The sequence below is a fragment of the Musa acuminata genome, chromosome BXJ3-2 (genome assembly GCF_036884655.1).
Source record: "Musa acuminata AAA Group cultivar baxijiao chromosome BXJ3-2, Cavendish_Baxijiao_AAA, whole genome shotgun sequence".
In the NCBI taxonomy this organism is placed as follows: domain Eukaryota; kingdom Viridiplantae; phylum Streptophyta; class Magnoliopsida; order Zingiberales; family Musaceae; genus Musa; species Musa acuminata.
The window spans coordinates 31,380,653-31,396,316 of record NC_088350.1 but is presented as its reverse complement, the minus strand read 5'-3'; the positions used below and the strand labels follow the sequence as shown (position 1 = coordinate 31,396,316).

General features: G+C 40.0%; 3 protein-coding genes across 3 annotated transcripts in view; all 3 read left to right on the top strand.

Annotated features, from left to right (window-relative positions):
• The window catches only part of LOC135631278 (uncharacterized), a 29,077-nt gene extending 23,661 nt beyond the window's left edge, over window positions 1-5,416 (top strand). Inside the window, exons 17-22 of the mRNA XM_065138809.1 lie at window positions 1,539-1,727; window positions 1,845-2,131; window positions 2,239-2,422; window positions 2,516-2,758; window positions 4,730-4,812; window positions 4,976-5,416. Of these exons, the coding sequence (XP_064994881.1) occupies window positions 1,539-1,727; window positions 1,845-2,131; window positions 2,239-2,422; window positions 2,516-2,758; window positions 4,730-4,812; window positions 4,976-5,123 (1,134 nt within the window). The 3' untranslated portion in view covers window positions 5,124-5,416. The remainder of the gene's footprint in view (window positions 1-1,538; window positions 1,728-1,844; window positions 2,132-2,238; window positions 2,423-2,515; window positions 2,759-4,729; window positions 4,813-4,975) is intronic.
• A 1,424-nt stretch (window positions 5,417-6,840) lies between these two features.
• Window positions 6,841-8,658, top strand: LOC103975342 (GDSL esterase/lipase APG-like). The gene is made up of 5 exons (XM_009390280.3): window positions 6,841-7,228; window positions 7,318-7,448; window positions 7,546-7,779; window positions 7,859-8,114; window positions 8,196-8,658. The coding sequence occupies exons 1-5, from the start codon at window positions 6,970-6,972 to the stop codon at window positions 8,390-8,392; spliced, it is 1,077 nt and encodes a 358-aa protein (XP_009388555.2). The 5' UTR covers window positions 6,841-6,969; the 3' UTR covers window positions 8,393-8,658.
• A 3,935-nt stretch (window positions 8,659-12,593) lies between these two features.
• LOC103975343 (protein CHUP1, chloroplastic-like) lies at window positions 12,594-15,391 on the top strand. Its single transcript, XM_009390281.3, has 4 exons — window positions 12,594-12,955; window positions 13,108-13,181; window positions 13,264-13,995; window positions 14,315-15,391. Exons 1-4 carry the CDS (start codon window positions 12,742-12,744, stop codon window positions 15,251-15,253), a joined length of 1,959 nt encoding a protein of 652 aa, XP_009388556.2. The 5' UTR covers window positions 12,594-12,741; the 3' UTR covers window positions 15,254-15,391.
• Window positions 15,392-15,664: the final 273 nt, after the last annotated feature.

Here is a 15,664-nt window from a genome sequence, read left to right as displayed (position 1 = left end):
TTAATAGGTTCCACCTAAAAGCTGGCTAGATGATGAGGTCATAGTCATATTATAATTGAGTAGAACTTGTTGGTGTATAATGCCTTACCGAGTGACGTTTTGTCTGGTAACAGTCAGAAGAAGAAAAGAAAAATAGGGAAGGGAAAAGAGGAAAAAGAAAGGGAAATTCTTCTTCTTCCTCTTATTCTGAAATGCAGGGGGTTTGTGAATCATGATTGTGGTCTTTACACTCAACTATCCTCAATCCAGATATCTGAAGACATTCAGAATCTACATATGAGTCAATCCATTTTCATTAGAGCAGAATTAAGATTTGATTATAAGATATAGACTTGTTTATGTACTTGATATGAACTGGACTGTTTAGAGTTGTCTACAACTTGGTCCATGCTTGGACTAGTATTGATCATCCTTACCAGTTCTGGTTCAGGGTTGCATAACATGTTATCAATTACTCATAGAACTATTTTAAAATTACCTTATTTTCACGGTTTTAATTTATTGGAACGCTTTGGTTTTCTCAATGTCAATTGAAGTGGAATATTTTACCTTAATTCAATGCAAATCCAACTAAAATTAGGTCCTATTCATGTTGAGCATCAGTAATTGGTATAAGTTAGTATCTTTCTTGGTTTTGAAAGAAAAAAAAAACAAAAAAGGTGGCATCAGTCCTCTTGGTCTGTAGCAGTGGGGAAGCTTGCAGCCAGTTAGGCATGCTGGATTTAGAAGGAAAAGGATCACCTTTGGACAGCTTTTGTTGGAAACTTTCCAAGGCAATGCAGGGAGTTGGTGACTGGGTGGTCTTTTGGTCCTGGACATTTACTTTAAGCCAGAAGATTTATATCAGAGTGTTATCAAGTTACCACTTTCTTGCTATATTTCTTCAGTTTATCCAAAATTTTGAGCTTTGGGGCTGTGTTGCATTTACTTTGGATTATCTGGGCCTCTTTAATGTAAGCACCATCTCCCTTTATTTATATTGTTTCCAGGAGAATTTTTGAAGATTGCTTATAATATGTGGCTAGAGGTTTTTGTAATAATAATGTTAGGACAAGTTGATGATGTTGCTAGAAGGACAAAAAATGTTGTGATTTGGAATAGCATCAGATGTGGCAAGTATGAAGCGAAATGATTCCTGCTGAAGGGAGTATGAAGAGGAATAATTTATGTGGTTAGGAGATATCCAAAGAAGATATCTAGGTAGCTGTTAGGAGTGTTGTTGCAAACTTAAGGTGCAAAAAGAGGCTGGAGCAAATAGAAAGACTTGGTTTTTGTGATAGTAAGCCTTCTTAGATCACTGATTTGGATGACAACTGACTGTAAACAAGGAACTCCAAATATTCTGTGGAGCTTTGTCAACTTAAAACTTTGTTTCCTAAAGATGGTGAGAGGAGTCAAATTAATTTGATGTATGGTAGCAGATATTTGGAAATATGCAGCAACATGCTCTATGTTCTGTGGTGGTTTGAAGTATTTGACTTTATTCTGCACTCTTCTAACTTTTAAGATATTTAACATACAAATATTTGTTAATGTAGGTGGCCGCAACACCAGATTTAATGCTTGGATATTTAGATTTTTTTCTTGGTGGAGATGAAAAGAGACCGGATCTTCCTCCCCGTCTCCATCAAAGATTTCCAATTTGTCTAATTTTTGGAGGTGATGGAAGTTATGCAGCTCCCTTTCTGCTACACAGTGACAATGTTCTGACCAGCCTTATGAGTCAGGTCTGGTTCTTGTCTATCCTCTGAAGATCTTTAAACATTGTACCACCTTTAGTTTCATACCAATATTTGATGAATATCATATGTACATATTTTGATGTGTTTCTTTTTATATTGCAGGCTGTACCACCAACAATATGGTACAGGCTGGTAGCTGGATTGAATGCACAGTTGCGATTAGTTCGTCGTGGGCACCTCAAAGTTACATTCATGCCTGTACTCAGCTGGCTTGAAAGTCATGCAAATCCTTATTTGAGACAGCATGGTGTTTGTGTTCATCTAGCCTGGTTTCGAGCCACGGCATTAGGCTATTGTCAATTTGGTCTTGTGGTGTATGCTGTGGAAGGAGAAACTGAGAGTACAATTGATGGTGGTTCCAGAACCTTGAAAATGGATCAATCTTCAAGGTAAGGTATTCTGGCTTTATACTCCTGTTTCTGACGCCAAACAAGTGGTAGTTAAAATCAAATTTCTGTCACATTCATCCACTTACCATTATGGATGTGTTCCCCAGAGTTCACAGTCCTCAGAGGGACAATAAACCTGGTGGTACAATGAACAGAGAAGCTGTTCTACATAAAAGGATAAGTGGAGGAGTTCTAGATTCTTCTAGCCTGCGAATGCTTGAAGAGAAGAAAAAAGATTTATTTTACCCTTTCTCTCTCATTGTGCATAATACTAAACCTGTTGGGCATCAGGTATTTCTCTAATCATGTTGCTTATTCTATAGATGAATGTACAGATTACTGATGAACTTACTTATGTTCTCTTCATTTTATGTTTCATTGCAGGATCTTGTTGGTTTGGTCATATCAATATTGCTCTTAGCAGATTTCAGCTTGGTATTGCTTACTTTGCTACAGCTATATTCGTTTTCAATGGTGGACATCTTTTTAGTTTTGTTTGTTCTTCCCCTTGGTATACTGTCACCATTTCCTGCTGGAATCAATGCTCTTTTTAGTCATGGACCTCGACGATCAGCCGGCCTTGCACGTGTATATGCCCTGTGGAACATTGCATCTCTGATTAATGTCGTAAGTAATTTCTTCTCATGATCTTCTACCTAAAACCATATCTTGCTTAATCTTCTTTTTCCCATGAAGGTCAGTTGAAGTATGCAGGAGAATTCCTTTATTGTCATTAAATGCCACAAATCTTATGATCCTTTGTTTAGCTTTTGTTTAGGACCATAAGAGTTATTTTTTGAGAAATGTTGCATTGCAATGTGTTGGTAGTTAAAGTCAAAGCAGGGGCTCTGGAAACTGAGGCCCGCTTGAAAAAAATAAGAACAGAAAAGCAATTGCATTTGGGAGCAGTATGGAATGAGGTGATGAAGTTCTTATGATTTACAACAGTCCCATGGATTAAATTTTTGGTATAAAAACATTGCTTTAGTTGAGGAATGCAAACAACCACACATAATGCTTGAACTTGTTTGCCTATCCTTGTGCCCTAATGAATTTAGGGACACATATAAGCTATGATCCAAGTTGGAGCTTCATGTTTTTTTGGAGATAGATAGAAATATCAGGGACATGGAAACAGTTCTATAACAACCTCAAGGTGTGGCGATGGTTGTTCCCTTGTAATTACAGAAGGCAAGAGGTGCTGGTTTTCTATAGCTGAATGATTTCAATTTAGTGTGTGATGTCTGCTTATTAGGAAACTGTGGTCTTTTAGGGTCCGGAATGAGTTCTGTCCTCCCCTATACTTCGAAGTTATGCTATGAAGGATGAACGGGTGTAATTATGAAGGATGAAGGATTATGGTTTTATATTCTCAAATTTGCCTTAAATTTGATATAGCTGTGAAATAAGATTGCTTAGTTTTGATGAACTTTTTGCGCTTCTAAAGTTGGTATTTTTTTCAATGTATTGAATTGTTTGGTTTTGCATTCTGGAGATAAGAAATATCTAGTTTGCTATGAAAATATCACTAATAATTTCCTCTATGCATGACAAGTTCATAGGAGTAATAGATAGTATTGATATTATATCAAAATTTAGCATCAGAATCTGGTTTAAAAGTGACTGTACATGTATAGGACCAAGATCCATATGGATTGATCAGAACTGATCTTCGGCTCAGGATTCTTTGAAATGACAAAAATTAACCTTAATCAATCAAAATATGTTGGATCCTTTCCAGTTTCATAGTTTCTGTGCAGCTTCAGTCGATTTTGGCTAAAAAATAAAAAATACTTGTTTTCGGCCAGGCATGTCCTATCCCAATTGCAGCTTAGATCAGCCAAGCTGACAAACCATGCTATAGATGCATACATCTTTGAATACAAATCCATGTGTACGTGTAGAATGGTTATTAATGCAGATGTACCTTGATAGGCTAGAAGTTTATGTTTTGGTGCCGTGATTTCATAGTCAGTTATGATATTGCAAAATAGTATGAACTATTTCTTGTGTTTGGGGAAATTATGATTGGTTCATAGGATTATTGTTCACTCTGAAACTTGTCTTGATTATTAAGCCCTAGTTTATGTTGAATTTAACACTTATTTGCACTTGGATATAAATCGCAGCTTCCTTGGATTTATGCAACATTAGTAGCCTCGCTTGTGTGCTGTGATCTTTGGAGATCATTGAAATGTCATATGTAGCTCTTCTGCCTCTTATCGGCTAGCATGAATTGTTCTGTCTGAAATTTGCATCAGACCCGTATGCTTCTGTATTTTAAGGTTGTATGGAAGTTGACGTAGTACTGTTGAGATAGAATTAGATGTGAAAATGATTAATGAGCTTCACATGGCTCATGTTTGACTTGTATTAGAGCGGTCTGTATGCGATGACGATTTCCTAGTACTATTGCACATTACACATTTAAAATAAATGGTGTTAAACAATTATAACAATTATTAGGATCTTTGCAAGAACAGAATCCAAGGTGAAGACTCAAAGTGCTGTTTATTAATTCATGACTTGTCAAGGCATTTAAATCTTATGGAGTTATTCTGCTTTTGGGAAACTGTTGCTTATATCTTTACCTTGCAGATTGTGGCCTTCATATGTGGTTTTGTTCATTACAAGTCATCAAGTCGAAAACATCAAAACCTACAACCATGGAATTTGGGCGTGTAAGTAGCTCTTCCTGCCTATCCCTAGGAAATTTAGTTTTTTATTTTTTTTAAGTAAATCGATCCTTTTCCAAAGCTGCATTAAGTTGAAGCCTCATGCACTATATATATATATATATATAAACTCTCAATTTATATATAGTTGTTTTTTATGTTTAAGCAGGGATGAGAGTGGATGGTGGCTGTTTCCAGCTGGCCTCGTTCTGTGTAAATGTATCCAAGCAAGACTTGTTGACTGGCATGTGGCAAATTTGGAGATTCAGGACCGATCATTGTATAGTAATGATCCAACACTATTCTGGCAGTCTTGACATATTTGACTTAGCATTACTGGAGTTAGAAGCGACTCTGATATTTTTTTGCTCTTTTGGAGTTACCATGCGAGGGAAATAGGAAAATCATGTTTTTTTTTTCTTTTTTCTTTTTTTTTCATCTCTGCATCAGGCCCTATTTAGCAATCAGATGCAGAGTACACCCCTCATGAATATTGTGCAGTCACAGTTTTCACCTTTTTTTATTTTGTATATAACGACCTAATATTCATTCTTTGTACACAATCAAGTTATGCTGACATTATAAAGTGACACTTGTGCTAACGAAGAAAGCGTGAAGCCTGGAATCTGCAACTTATATTACATTGTCAGTTACCCAAAAGGATGTTAACTTCATGCTGCATTGCTCAGCCGAGATAAATGTCAATTTTTGCAGTTACTAAACTAAAGATCTCAAACATGCTTTCCTGTTACTTTTTCCTTGTTTGAATCTATGCTCTTTTGTTTCTCAGCCTGTCGAATAAGCTTAGTATATAATTGCTTTCTTATGTCATTAGCCTCTGCATATTGCAACTTGGTTCACTGCAGCGGTTCTTTTTGGATGCACGAATAACTCATGTCAGTTGATGTTGGCCAATATTACTGCTGTCACAGTGGGTGAGAAATAAGCCGTCGTTTTCGACGATGCTAAATGTTTACAACAGAGCGCCCATCTGCCGCCGAGGTTTTGTTTTCTTCGAAGGTTGATGAAGAGTGAAAAGAACCGCTCCGACATGGGCTCTGATTCCTGCATGTCGCTGAGGTGATGGGAACCAGCTGCCGACGTTTTGTTGTCTTCAGCTTTCCTAGTTTTTCCATTCAAACTCTTCCTAGATTTTCATATACATATTTTTAGCGTCTCGAAATTAACTAGTCGAACAATCTTCGAACTCAGCTATTATATTTCAACGTGAGTTATTTCCAATGATGAACTCTTGACTGCTCTTATGAGCAGTCAGTTTCTTACAGCGAATTGATGCAGACAGTTCTCCAGCCTAGCTGAGACATGTTTATCTTTTGGTTTCCTTTGCCAGGCCCCTGTTACTGATCCATGCTTTGGATATCTTCTTCCAAGTATGGTGGATTCCTGCGCATCTATTGCCACTCGTCGCACTGTTAACATCATGCTTTAGACCCCTCACAGGTAGTAGTAGTAGTAGTAGTAGTAGCAGCAGCAGCACGCTAGAGCTGAACCGCCTCTTCGATCTACCACCTCTCGTGATGGGAAGGAGACAAAGTGCCTTCAATTCTCCTTTGGATGTTTCGATCCTCTTCTACTTGCTCGTGTCCAATGAGACAAACTTGAAGAACTGGCAGGACACATTCCCTTCTGCCTCCGGCACTCGCTCTTAGCTTTCCATCTTATCCACATTCTCAAAACTCAACCATGCATGTACATACAACACAGCGTGGAAGCAGTAACCAGAAGCATTCATGGAGTCACAGCAAGCATGCAAGTACTGTTAATGAAGTGGCGTATAATTTATCACCAGGAAGTACATTTACCACGTCGTACGTAGCTCTAATTACGTAGATTTTGGCCCCCCACCCGCAAAGTAAACAACGGGTACGTACCACAGTTCATGAAGCTGGTTTTCTCCTGTGCAGTACATGGCGCAGGGGGCAGCTTCCTTATGCCTCATTATGGCCATCCAACTCTCCAACTGCCTCATTTCATCCCTCTTCATCGAAATTATGAGTCGCCATAGTGGTTGCAGAGAATGATGGAGAGATCTCATCCGGCTTTTCCTTGCTTGCATGCCTAAGACTCTTGTGCCCCTCGGTATTCGTGTATATATTTAGTTGCGTTCTTCCATTAGACCTGTACTAAAGCAGAGAACACAAGATGGCAAGGAGATTTAACAGTGTGGGGGAGCTGGTGACTTTGGCCCTCTTCTTCCTTCATTTCGTGGGCGGCGATGCACAATCGTCGGCGGCGCTCGTCCCCGCCTTAATAACATTTGGTGACTCCACGGTTGATGTGGGGAACAATGACTACCTCAAAACCGTCTTCAGGGCGGACTTCCCTCCATATGGAAGGGACTTCAAGAACCATGAGCCGACCGGGAGGTTCTGCAATGGGAAGCTGGCAACAGATCTCACTGGTACGCTCATACGTTCTGTCCATTGACGTACCTTGGAGCTTCTCGTCACATCAACTCTGTGTCCTGACCATTTCTTCTTCTTGTTGCAGCTGACACCCTGGGATTCACCACCTACCCACCTGCTTATCTTAGCCCACAAGCATCCGGGAAGAACCTGCTCATTGGAGCCAACTTTGCTTCCGCAGGATCTGGTCTCTATGATGAAACTTCTTACTTATCTGTAAGCCTGTGAAAACCTTCGAATGAGAGTGCCGATATTGCTCATGGAAATGAATGACTTCAGATCTCTCTGCCCATCTTCTTGATGTTTCATGCAGCATGCCATTCCACTAACTCAGCAGCTGGAGTACTACAAGGAGTACCAATCTAAGCTTGCTCACGTGGCTGGAAGCAGCCAGGCTAAAGCCATCATCTCCGACGCCCTCTACATAGTGAGCACCGGCGCCAGCGACTTCATCCAGAACTACTACATCAATCCTTTTCTCTTCAAGACCCAATCGCCCGACCAGTTCTCCTCGTTCCTCGTTGACATCTTCTCAAACTTTGTCAAGGTATCATCAGTAACATGCCACCTCAAAGATGCGTCTTCCTATCTGTAGTCGTCGTTCATGTCGTCCTCCTTGTCCGCAGAATTTGTATGGCTTAGGTGCTCGAAGGATCGGCGTGACATCATTGCCACCGCTGGGTTGCCTTCCTGTAACGATCACGCTCTTTGGACATGGCAGCAACCGATGCGTGACGAGACTCAACTCCGATGCGCAGAACTATAACAGGAAGCTAAATGCGGCGACGAACTCGTTAGCTAAGCACTTGCCCAACCTCAAGATCGCGGTCTTCGACATCTACAAGCCCCTGGATGACCTTGTCACCAAGCCTTCCGACTTCGGTACGTCGTGTTCTTTGGTTGAATCATGACCGTCCATGTCTCGGATCTCTGCATTAGTGCTGCTGTCATTGGAATTGTTAGGGTTCTTCGAAGCAAGGAGAGGATGCTGCGGGACCGGGACAGTGGAGACGACATCGTTACTGTGCAATCAGCACTCGATCGGGACGTGCCCTAACGCCACCGGGTATGTGTTCTGGGATAGCGTACACCCATCGGAGTCTGCAAACCAAGTGCTTGCAGACTCCCTCATCGTCGAGGGCATCAACCTCATTCTGTGAAGGCAGCAGAAGCAGCAGCAACAAGAAACCCAACGGTTCATGCGTGTTATGTCTCAGTAAGCGGTGTTCGAGAGCAAAATAAACTGTTCTAGCGAGGGAAAAATAAAAACAATTATAGTGACTATTACTGATCGAGTTGTAAGGTGTTTACTTAACTGTCGATAGGGATATGTTGCTTATAGATCAGTGGAGGTCGAATAAGCTTGTTGTTATTGTTCTTATTTGAGAAAACAGAGTTGACGCAGTACCAGTTCTTAACATTTGCACTTTCTTTGTTTCCACAAACAACTTCTTCCATGACTTTGAAAGGAATTCACCAGTTCATATGTGTTCTATCTCAGGATCAATTCTAGGGATGAAACAACTTTTGCAGTGACTTTGATGTGATGAGTAATATACACTTTTTAGAGGAGCAGAGATGGTCTCTGAGGGACAGCCATGCATCATGAAAGAAAGGAAGGTAGATTTTACGAGGCATATCATACAACATGCGCTGCAATCATGAGTTACAGCTGGATCAAAATAGAGATTGTACAGTGCATCAATAGATTGAGTTGGTACAGAATAATTAAAGAAGTGAAGGGACCAGCTATGCTAGAAATGATCTCTTTCCGTCTCTGGTCCACTTGCAAGGACTATTTACTAGCTCTCATTTTGGCTATCTGAAAAGATACTGATAAGTTTATTGTGCATTTTAATGTTACAGTAATATTCAGTTTAAACATGCTTGAACGGAGATGCATCCTTGATGAGATGTAGCTTCTGCTCATCAAGTTGATCTTTAAAAAGATGAGGATGCCTTCTTCCACTTTGATCTTTCAGTTTTGTATCAGTGTGTGTGCGCCATCAGTTATGTTTCGATGAAGGTTGCTAGTCTGCATTAGCCATCGATTCGGTGTCATCGCCAAAGGGTGCAACATGAGGGAAGTGATTGCTCCATGATCGGTCGTCATGAAATCAGCCATTCCTTCCCCTGTTAAGATCTTGAAATACAAATGTCTTCCAAGAGCTGAATAACATGCGACTCGGCGTGTCCAAAATTTTCTACATCCTGAGAAGCCATGACAGAGATTTCCATCATCTTCGACTTGACCATCGTTTGCAGCAATAGAGGATTTCCTCTGCCTCGTTAATGGCAAGTTGAACTGCATATTCTGCTACGCTATCAATCCACATATCTCACTGAAAGCACAGTGTAGAACGTACATGAATTAGCAGTTGGACCGAGATAGATTTGTTAACATTGATGGGGATATAAACAAGAATAATCTTTGTATATGAATAAATACTAGAATATCATAATACACAGCGGAATTAAATGGAATCATAATCAAATAGAATACCAAGATATACGTGGAAAACCCCTCTAAAGGGTAAAAACCACAGGGCAAACTAGAGATAATCCACTATGAGAATAATGAATATACAAATCTCAATCTCTTGCTCTAAACCCTATCAACAATCTCAAGAGAACAACTGGGATATAAGGATCACGTCACTGTCCACAATATCTAAAACCTCCTAAGTAATCATAGCAAGAATTTACTGTAGATTTGATTTAACCTGAGATGAGATTGCTAGATGATTGAGAACAGCCTCTCTGCGTTGTCCTTGTCTTCTTCCCTTTCTTTCTATTTCTTTTCTGTCTTATTTTTCTCTTTCCGCCTCTAAAACGTAGCCTCTAATGTTACTTAGGGTTAGATTAAGAGTAGTATGGGCTGTGGACTGCTCAAGCCCACTATTAATTGAATCGGTGGGCTGTCAGCCCAACAAACATCAGATGCTTCTAAACGCTGCCAAAGGAGATCACACTGTGCATTCTAGAGGTGATTTGGTCAAATCACCGAAAGCACAAAGTATCAGTCTATGTTGACTCAGGTTCTTGCAAAAGTTCATGGCGATGTGGACGCTTCCCAGACCTGTGAGGAAGACAAATGAGGAAGAAAAGGAAGTGTGGCGCCAATTCTTTTTGTCTTCTGCTAGCAACTCAACATCAGGTTCTTGGCAGGAAAACCAGTGTGATGAGTCTTTCAAGTCATCTGTTGCAAACTCCAAATCAGAATCTGATGAGGAAGGTGGATTTTTGCTGCTTCATTCTGATGTCTGGGTAGCCAAAAACTGGTACGTCTCTTGATCAAGGCCTTTGGGCAATTGGGTTCAAATGTTTGTTTTCATGATCATGCCATGGGATAAACATTCAAACCATGCGCTACTTAGTTGTTCTTCTGGAACAAACAACTCTTAGTGAAGTGCCATTACACATACAATGATACAATGGACCAATTGAGCACGAAGCAGAGGTCATGCCTAAGCAAATTGACAGACTGTAGAAACTAGAAGACTTATGAAATCCTCACAAATGAACTACATTCCATTATTTAGAGACTTTGATGTATTGCTCGACGACTTTTCCTTTGTGTTAAGGATATGAATTAGTAATTTTTCTTCTTCGGTTCTGAGAGAATAGTCCTCGTTGATTCTGCATGAAACTCAAACATACTCATGAGCTTTTACATTAGAAATTTAGCTCGTTACTCATGGCTAATTATATATTATCCCATCTAATTAGATCTCTTTAGCATTTCGATCTCGATATTTAAAAAAATTATATTAAATTTTATATAATTATAAAAATAAAATATTTAATCTCATTTATCCTAACATCGTTAATTTTATCGATGAAAGATACAGCAGGTGCATGAATGATATCAAAACGATAGATAAAAAGATAATTTCAATGATGATGATGGACTAATTACATATTATCCCTTGTAGTTATGCCTCTTTAGCATACCGGTCCCTAAACTTAAAAAAATTATATTGAAATCCCTATAGCTATGTAAGCGAAATATCTAATCTCATTTACTTTAACGTAGATAGTTTTACGGATAAAAGATATAGTACGTGATAGCACAAATGATACGAAAATAATGGACAAAAAAATAATTCAACAATCGTGACAAATGGTGGCACCATAGTGGTTGTTATGGTAACGATCGATGACAATGATGTGATGATCGACCTTACAGATATCGATCCGAATATCGACTACGAGGAGGTAAGTGAGGCATTTGCATCGCAAACGATGAGGAGGGAGGAGGAAGAGGAGGTAGGTGAGACAGAACGATGCAATGTCTTTCATGCATCTTCCGTCGGTAAAGTTGAAACTGTTATGGTAAATGGGGTTAAATATTTTACTTTTATAACTATAGAGATTTCAATATAGATTTTTTAAACCTAGGGATTGGGATACTAAATAGGTCTAACTATACGAGATAATATATAATTAGTTCCTCATGAAATTATCTTTTTGTTTATCATTTTTTTTGTCATTTATACAAGTGCCTATATCTTCGATCGATAAAGTCAATCATATTAGGATAAATAAAATTAAATATTTTATTTTTATCACTAGAAAGATTTCAATACAGATTTTTTTAATCTAGCACTAAAGAGGTTTAGCTAATTAGTTCCATTACTCATTCTACATTACTGATTTTACATGATATCAATAAGTCTCGACAAGCAAGCAAGCAAACCAGCTCACATCGGACAAACCTTCTACTTGTACTGATAGGTCGCTGATGGAAAGTGGGGAGGAATAGCACACTAAAAAAATGCCTTAAACATGTAACACATTATTCAATGATTCACATGAATTATACATTGGAGAAGAGCTGAAAACTTCTTCCTTTCTCCCTCAAAAGCCCTTCAAATCATGAAAACTTCCATGTAACATGTGACAGCATGGAGTCTTCTCATGATCCTATCCAATAAAGGAAGCAACATAGGATGATGTGGCATGGAACAAAAGCTTTTGCAAGCACAAGAAAACATGAGCTAACACAAAACACAAGCTTTGCCATAAGACAAAGCAAAGCACTGAAGAAGTCAGTCTAAAGCTCCCACCTTTCTTCACCGAGAGGCCAAAATATAGTCCCCCAAAATGTACAGATATGCTATCTTCACTCAATTGTCTCACCTGATCGGCCACCTTTCTTGTGATTGGAGAGGACTGTGGCCGTGAAAGCGGGCCTCATTAGTCAAAGACCGGCAGGTGAGCGCTAAGAGTTGTTTAAATGGGTCGAGACAATAAGGCTTAGCAGACCCTGCGGCGATCGCCAGTCCATTACGTCTTCGGGTCTTCGTTCTCCACCTTCCTCTCGCCCTCTGCGGAAGCCAAAGAAACGCCAACGTCGCCTCGGAGGCTGCGGATCTCAAGAAGTACTGAGGTGTAGTATCGAAGTGTAGGAGATGACTCAAAAGGAGTCGCCTTTCCCTCGCTCCTTCTCGTTTTGAGGGGAGCGGAAGCGGGCGGCTGTGCAAAGGTAGCGTCTTGGAGCGGAGAGATGAGCGCGGGGACAGATAATGCGGCGGCTGATGGCGGTCGGAGATGTGGTGAGCAGATGGAGTTGGTGGTGAGAGGAAAGAGGGACGTGAAGCCTATGTTCGTCAGGGTCGGTATCGCCATTGCTCTCTCCTTGGCCGGCTTCGTCGTCTCCCAGCTCCGGCCCCATCCACGCTCTTCCCTTCGTCCGCCTTCTCGTCGGCCCTCGCCCTCAGGTTCTTTTCATCCATCTGTGGTTTCATCAAGATTTGAATTTTTTGTCTGTCTGATGTTAGAAATTGGTGAACTATACAAACCAGTGATCAAAAATTGTCTTGGACTACATCTGATGATGGATTTCCATTATCCTTTTTCCTTTCTTAAACAGCTGCTGCAGAGTCGAAATCAGGTGGGCAGGATAGCGGCGGTTGCCTCCAACAGGAAGTCGGCACCCTGAAAACTGTAAGTTTTGGGAAGCCTTTATGTTATTTATCGCCATGTTCATTAATTTGCTTTGTTTTAATTTAGCCTTTATGTTTATAAGGAAGAGGATTTGATGGAGATTATCAATGGCACCGCCATCACTGCCACAGGCGAAGAAGCAGGCTTTCTCTTGCCTGGATTTGACGATCTTGTAATGCAAGAATTTGAGGTGACAAGGAAGGACCTGGAAACCACCCCAATTACCACCATGCCTGAGAAACCTGTGATGCAAGAAAGGGCCATGATGGAGCAAGAGATTACAAATCTTAAGGAGTTGGTTTTGTCCCTACAGGAGAGGGAGAGGTGTCTTGAGCAACAGTTGTTAGATTACCATGGACTGAAAGGGCAAGAAGCTGTTGTGAGAGAGCTTGTGAATCGATTGAAGATTAGTTCGATGGAGGCTAAGTTGTACATGTTAAAGATTGAGTCTTTGCAGGCTGACAACCAGACTCTACAAGCTCAGCTGGAGGACTATGCGAAAGCAATTAGTGAGCTTGATGCTGCAAGGGAACATATTAAGCTTTTGGATGAGAAGTTGGAATCAGATAGGGACAAGGAAAAAGAGATAATGGTCTCCCTTCACCAGAGAATCAGTTCGTTACAGCAAAGGGAGCAGAAAGATGTGGAGAATGATGCAGAGGTCAAAAGCAAGTTGAAGAAGTTGGAGGAACTGGAACATGAGTCCATGGATCTCAGAATGATCAACTCAAGGTTGGCAGAGGAGAATTCAGACTTGGCGAGGAAGTTGAAATCCACACAAAATACTGCATCTGCAGTTCGTGAGGATGCAAAGGTCTGTCTCGGTTCTTCTTCCTTTTGAGTAGACTGCTACAAAACCATTGCTTATTTTGCTTCTTCAAACCTGCTAATTGTTCATGGATTAACGTACCGTAAAAACATATTCAAGTAACTGTTGTCAACTGCTGTAACTAGATGGTTTTGTATTCTTATATAATCCAAATTTGTCTCATGTTCCTTCTCCTATTGACCTGTTCAAACCCTTCATCTGTTGCCATTGTTTGAGCATCATGTTGGCATGCACTATGATGCTTCTGCTGCTAATTATTTACTTGCACATGTTGATAGCATAAACCAATTGTAATTCACTGCAGGCAGAAGCATTGGAGGAAGCCAACCGCTTCAGGAAGGTGAATGAAAAATTGATAGAGGAGATTGAACAGCTCCAAATTGATCGGTGCACTGATGTTGAGGAGCTGGTGTATCTTCGATGGGTAAATGCTTGCTTAAGGTACGAGCTGAAGAATCACCAGCCACCTTCAGAAGAAACACTTGCAAGAGATCTTAGCAAGAGTTTGAGTGTTAAATCCAAAACGAAGGCCAAACAACTTATACTGGAATATGCCAATTTGGGTGCTGATGAAAAAAGTTCGAATTATTTTGAAGTCAACTCAAATTATTCTTCTTCTTCACAAGCATCTGCCGGAGAACCTGAAGATACGTCAATTGACAACTCATCCTTGGTAAAACATGGTAGTTCAAATAAAGCAAAGTTTCTTAACAAACTTAAGAAGATAGTGTTAGGAAAAGGCAAGCACAGTAAGAAAGTTTCAGCCGTAGATACAAGCTCTGGAAGTTCCGAAAGAAGAGCATCTTTCTCGACCTGTTCTTTTGATGATGCCATTGGAATGGATTCATATGATAGCTCATCATCATGCATGATAGAGAAAGTGGCTGCAGTGAATTCATTGGCAGGAACAGAAGCACAAACAGTTGAAGGACAATGTAATAAAGATGTTTTCTCTCAAGATAACTCTAGGCTCTCTTTAGACATTCAAAGGTTGCAGGAGCATGATCTGGAAGAAGTAATGGAGGAAAAAGGCCTGCTTCGTAGAAGGGATTGTGCAACATCATGTGATTATATGAAAATATCCTTTTTAGAACATTCATTAATCAGTTGTGAAAGGAATCCTCTTGATCAAGAAAATGCTTACATTCCTGATAAAGTTGAGCTGAAAAAGTATGCAGATGCTTTGAGAAGTTCAAGAGGGATACCCAAATTAAATAGAAGATCAGCATCTTCTAGATATTGATGCCAATATATTTCATCACGGAGTATTAGTTGTCCAAACACAGCTGAAGTATCTGGATCCCAGCAGAGTAGATGCTTGTGTTTTGCCAGTAAAATATTGAAATCATGAATACAAATGTTGTCAAATTTGTAGATTTCTTTCTACAATGAAATCTGAGACTTTTATATGCATACAATTGCATTTTTTACCTTTATTGCCAATGCAGTTGTTACTCATTTGGGCTTGTTGATTGATAATCTGTGGCTCTAAGATGGATTCAGTTCCGTCCTTCTGCGGAATCAGACTAACTTTTGAGAATATGTATGTGATATTGAGACCAGTTAGATGAATGCTTATTTTGGGCACTTTAGGTACTCCTAGGTATCATTTCTGTAAAATTCTTAGATGCATTTTCTTCTTTCAGTTCCACAA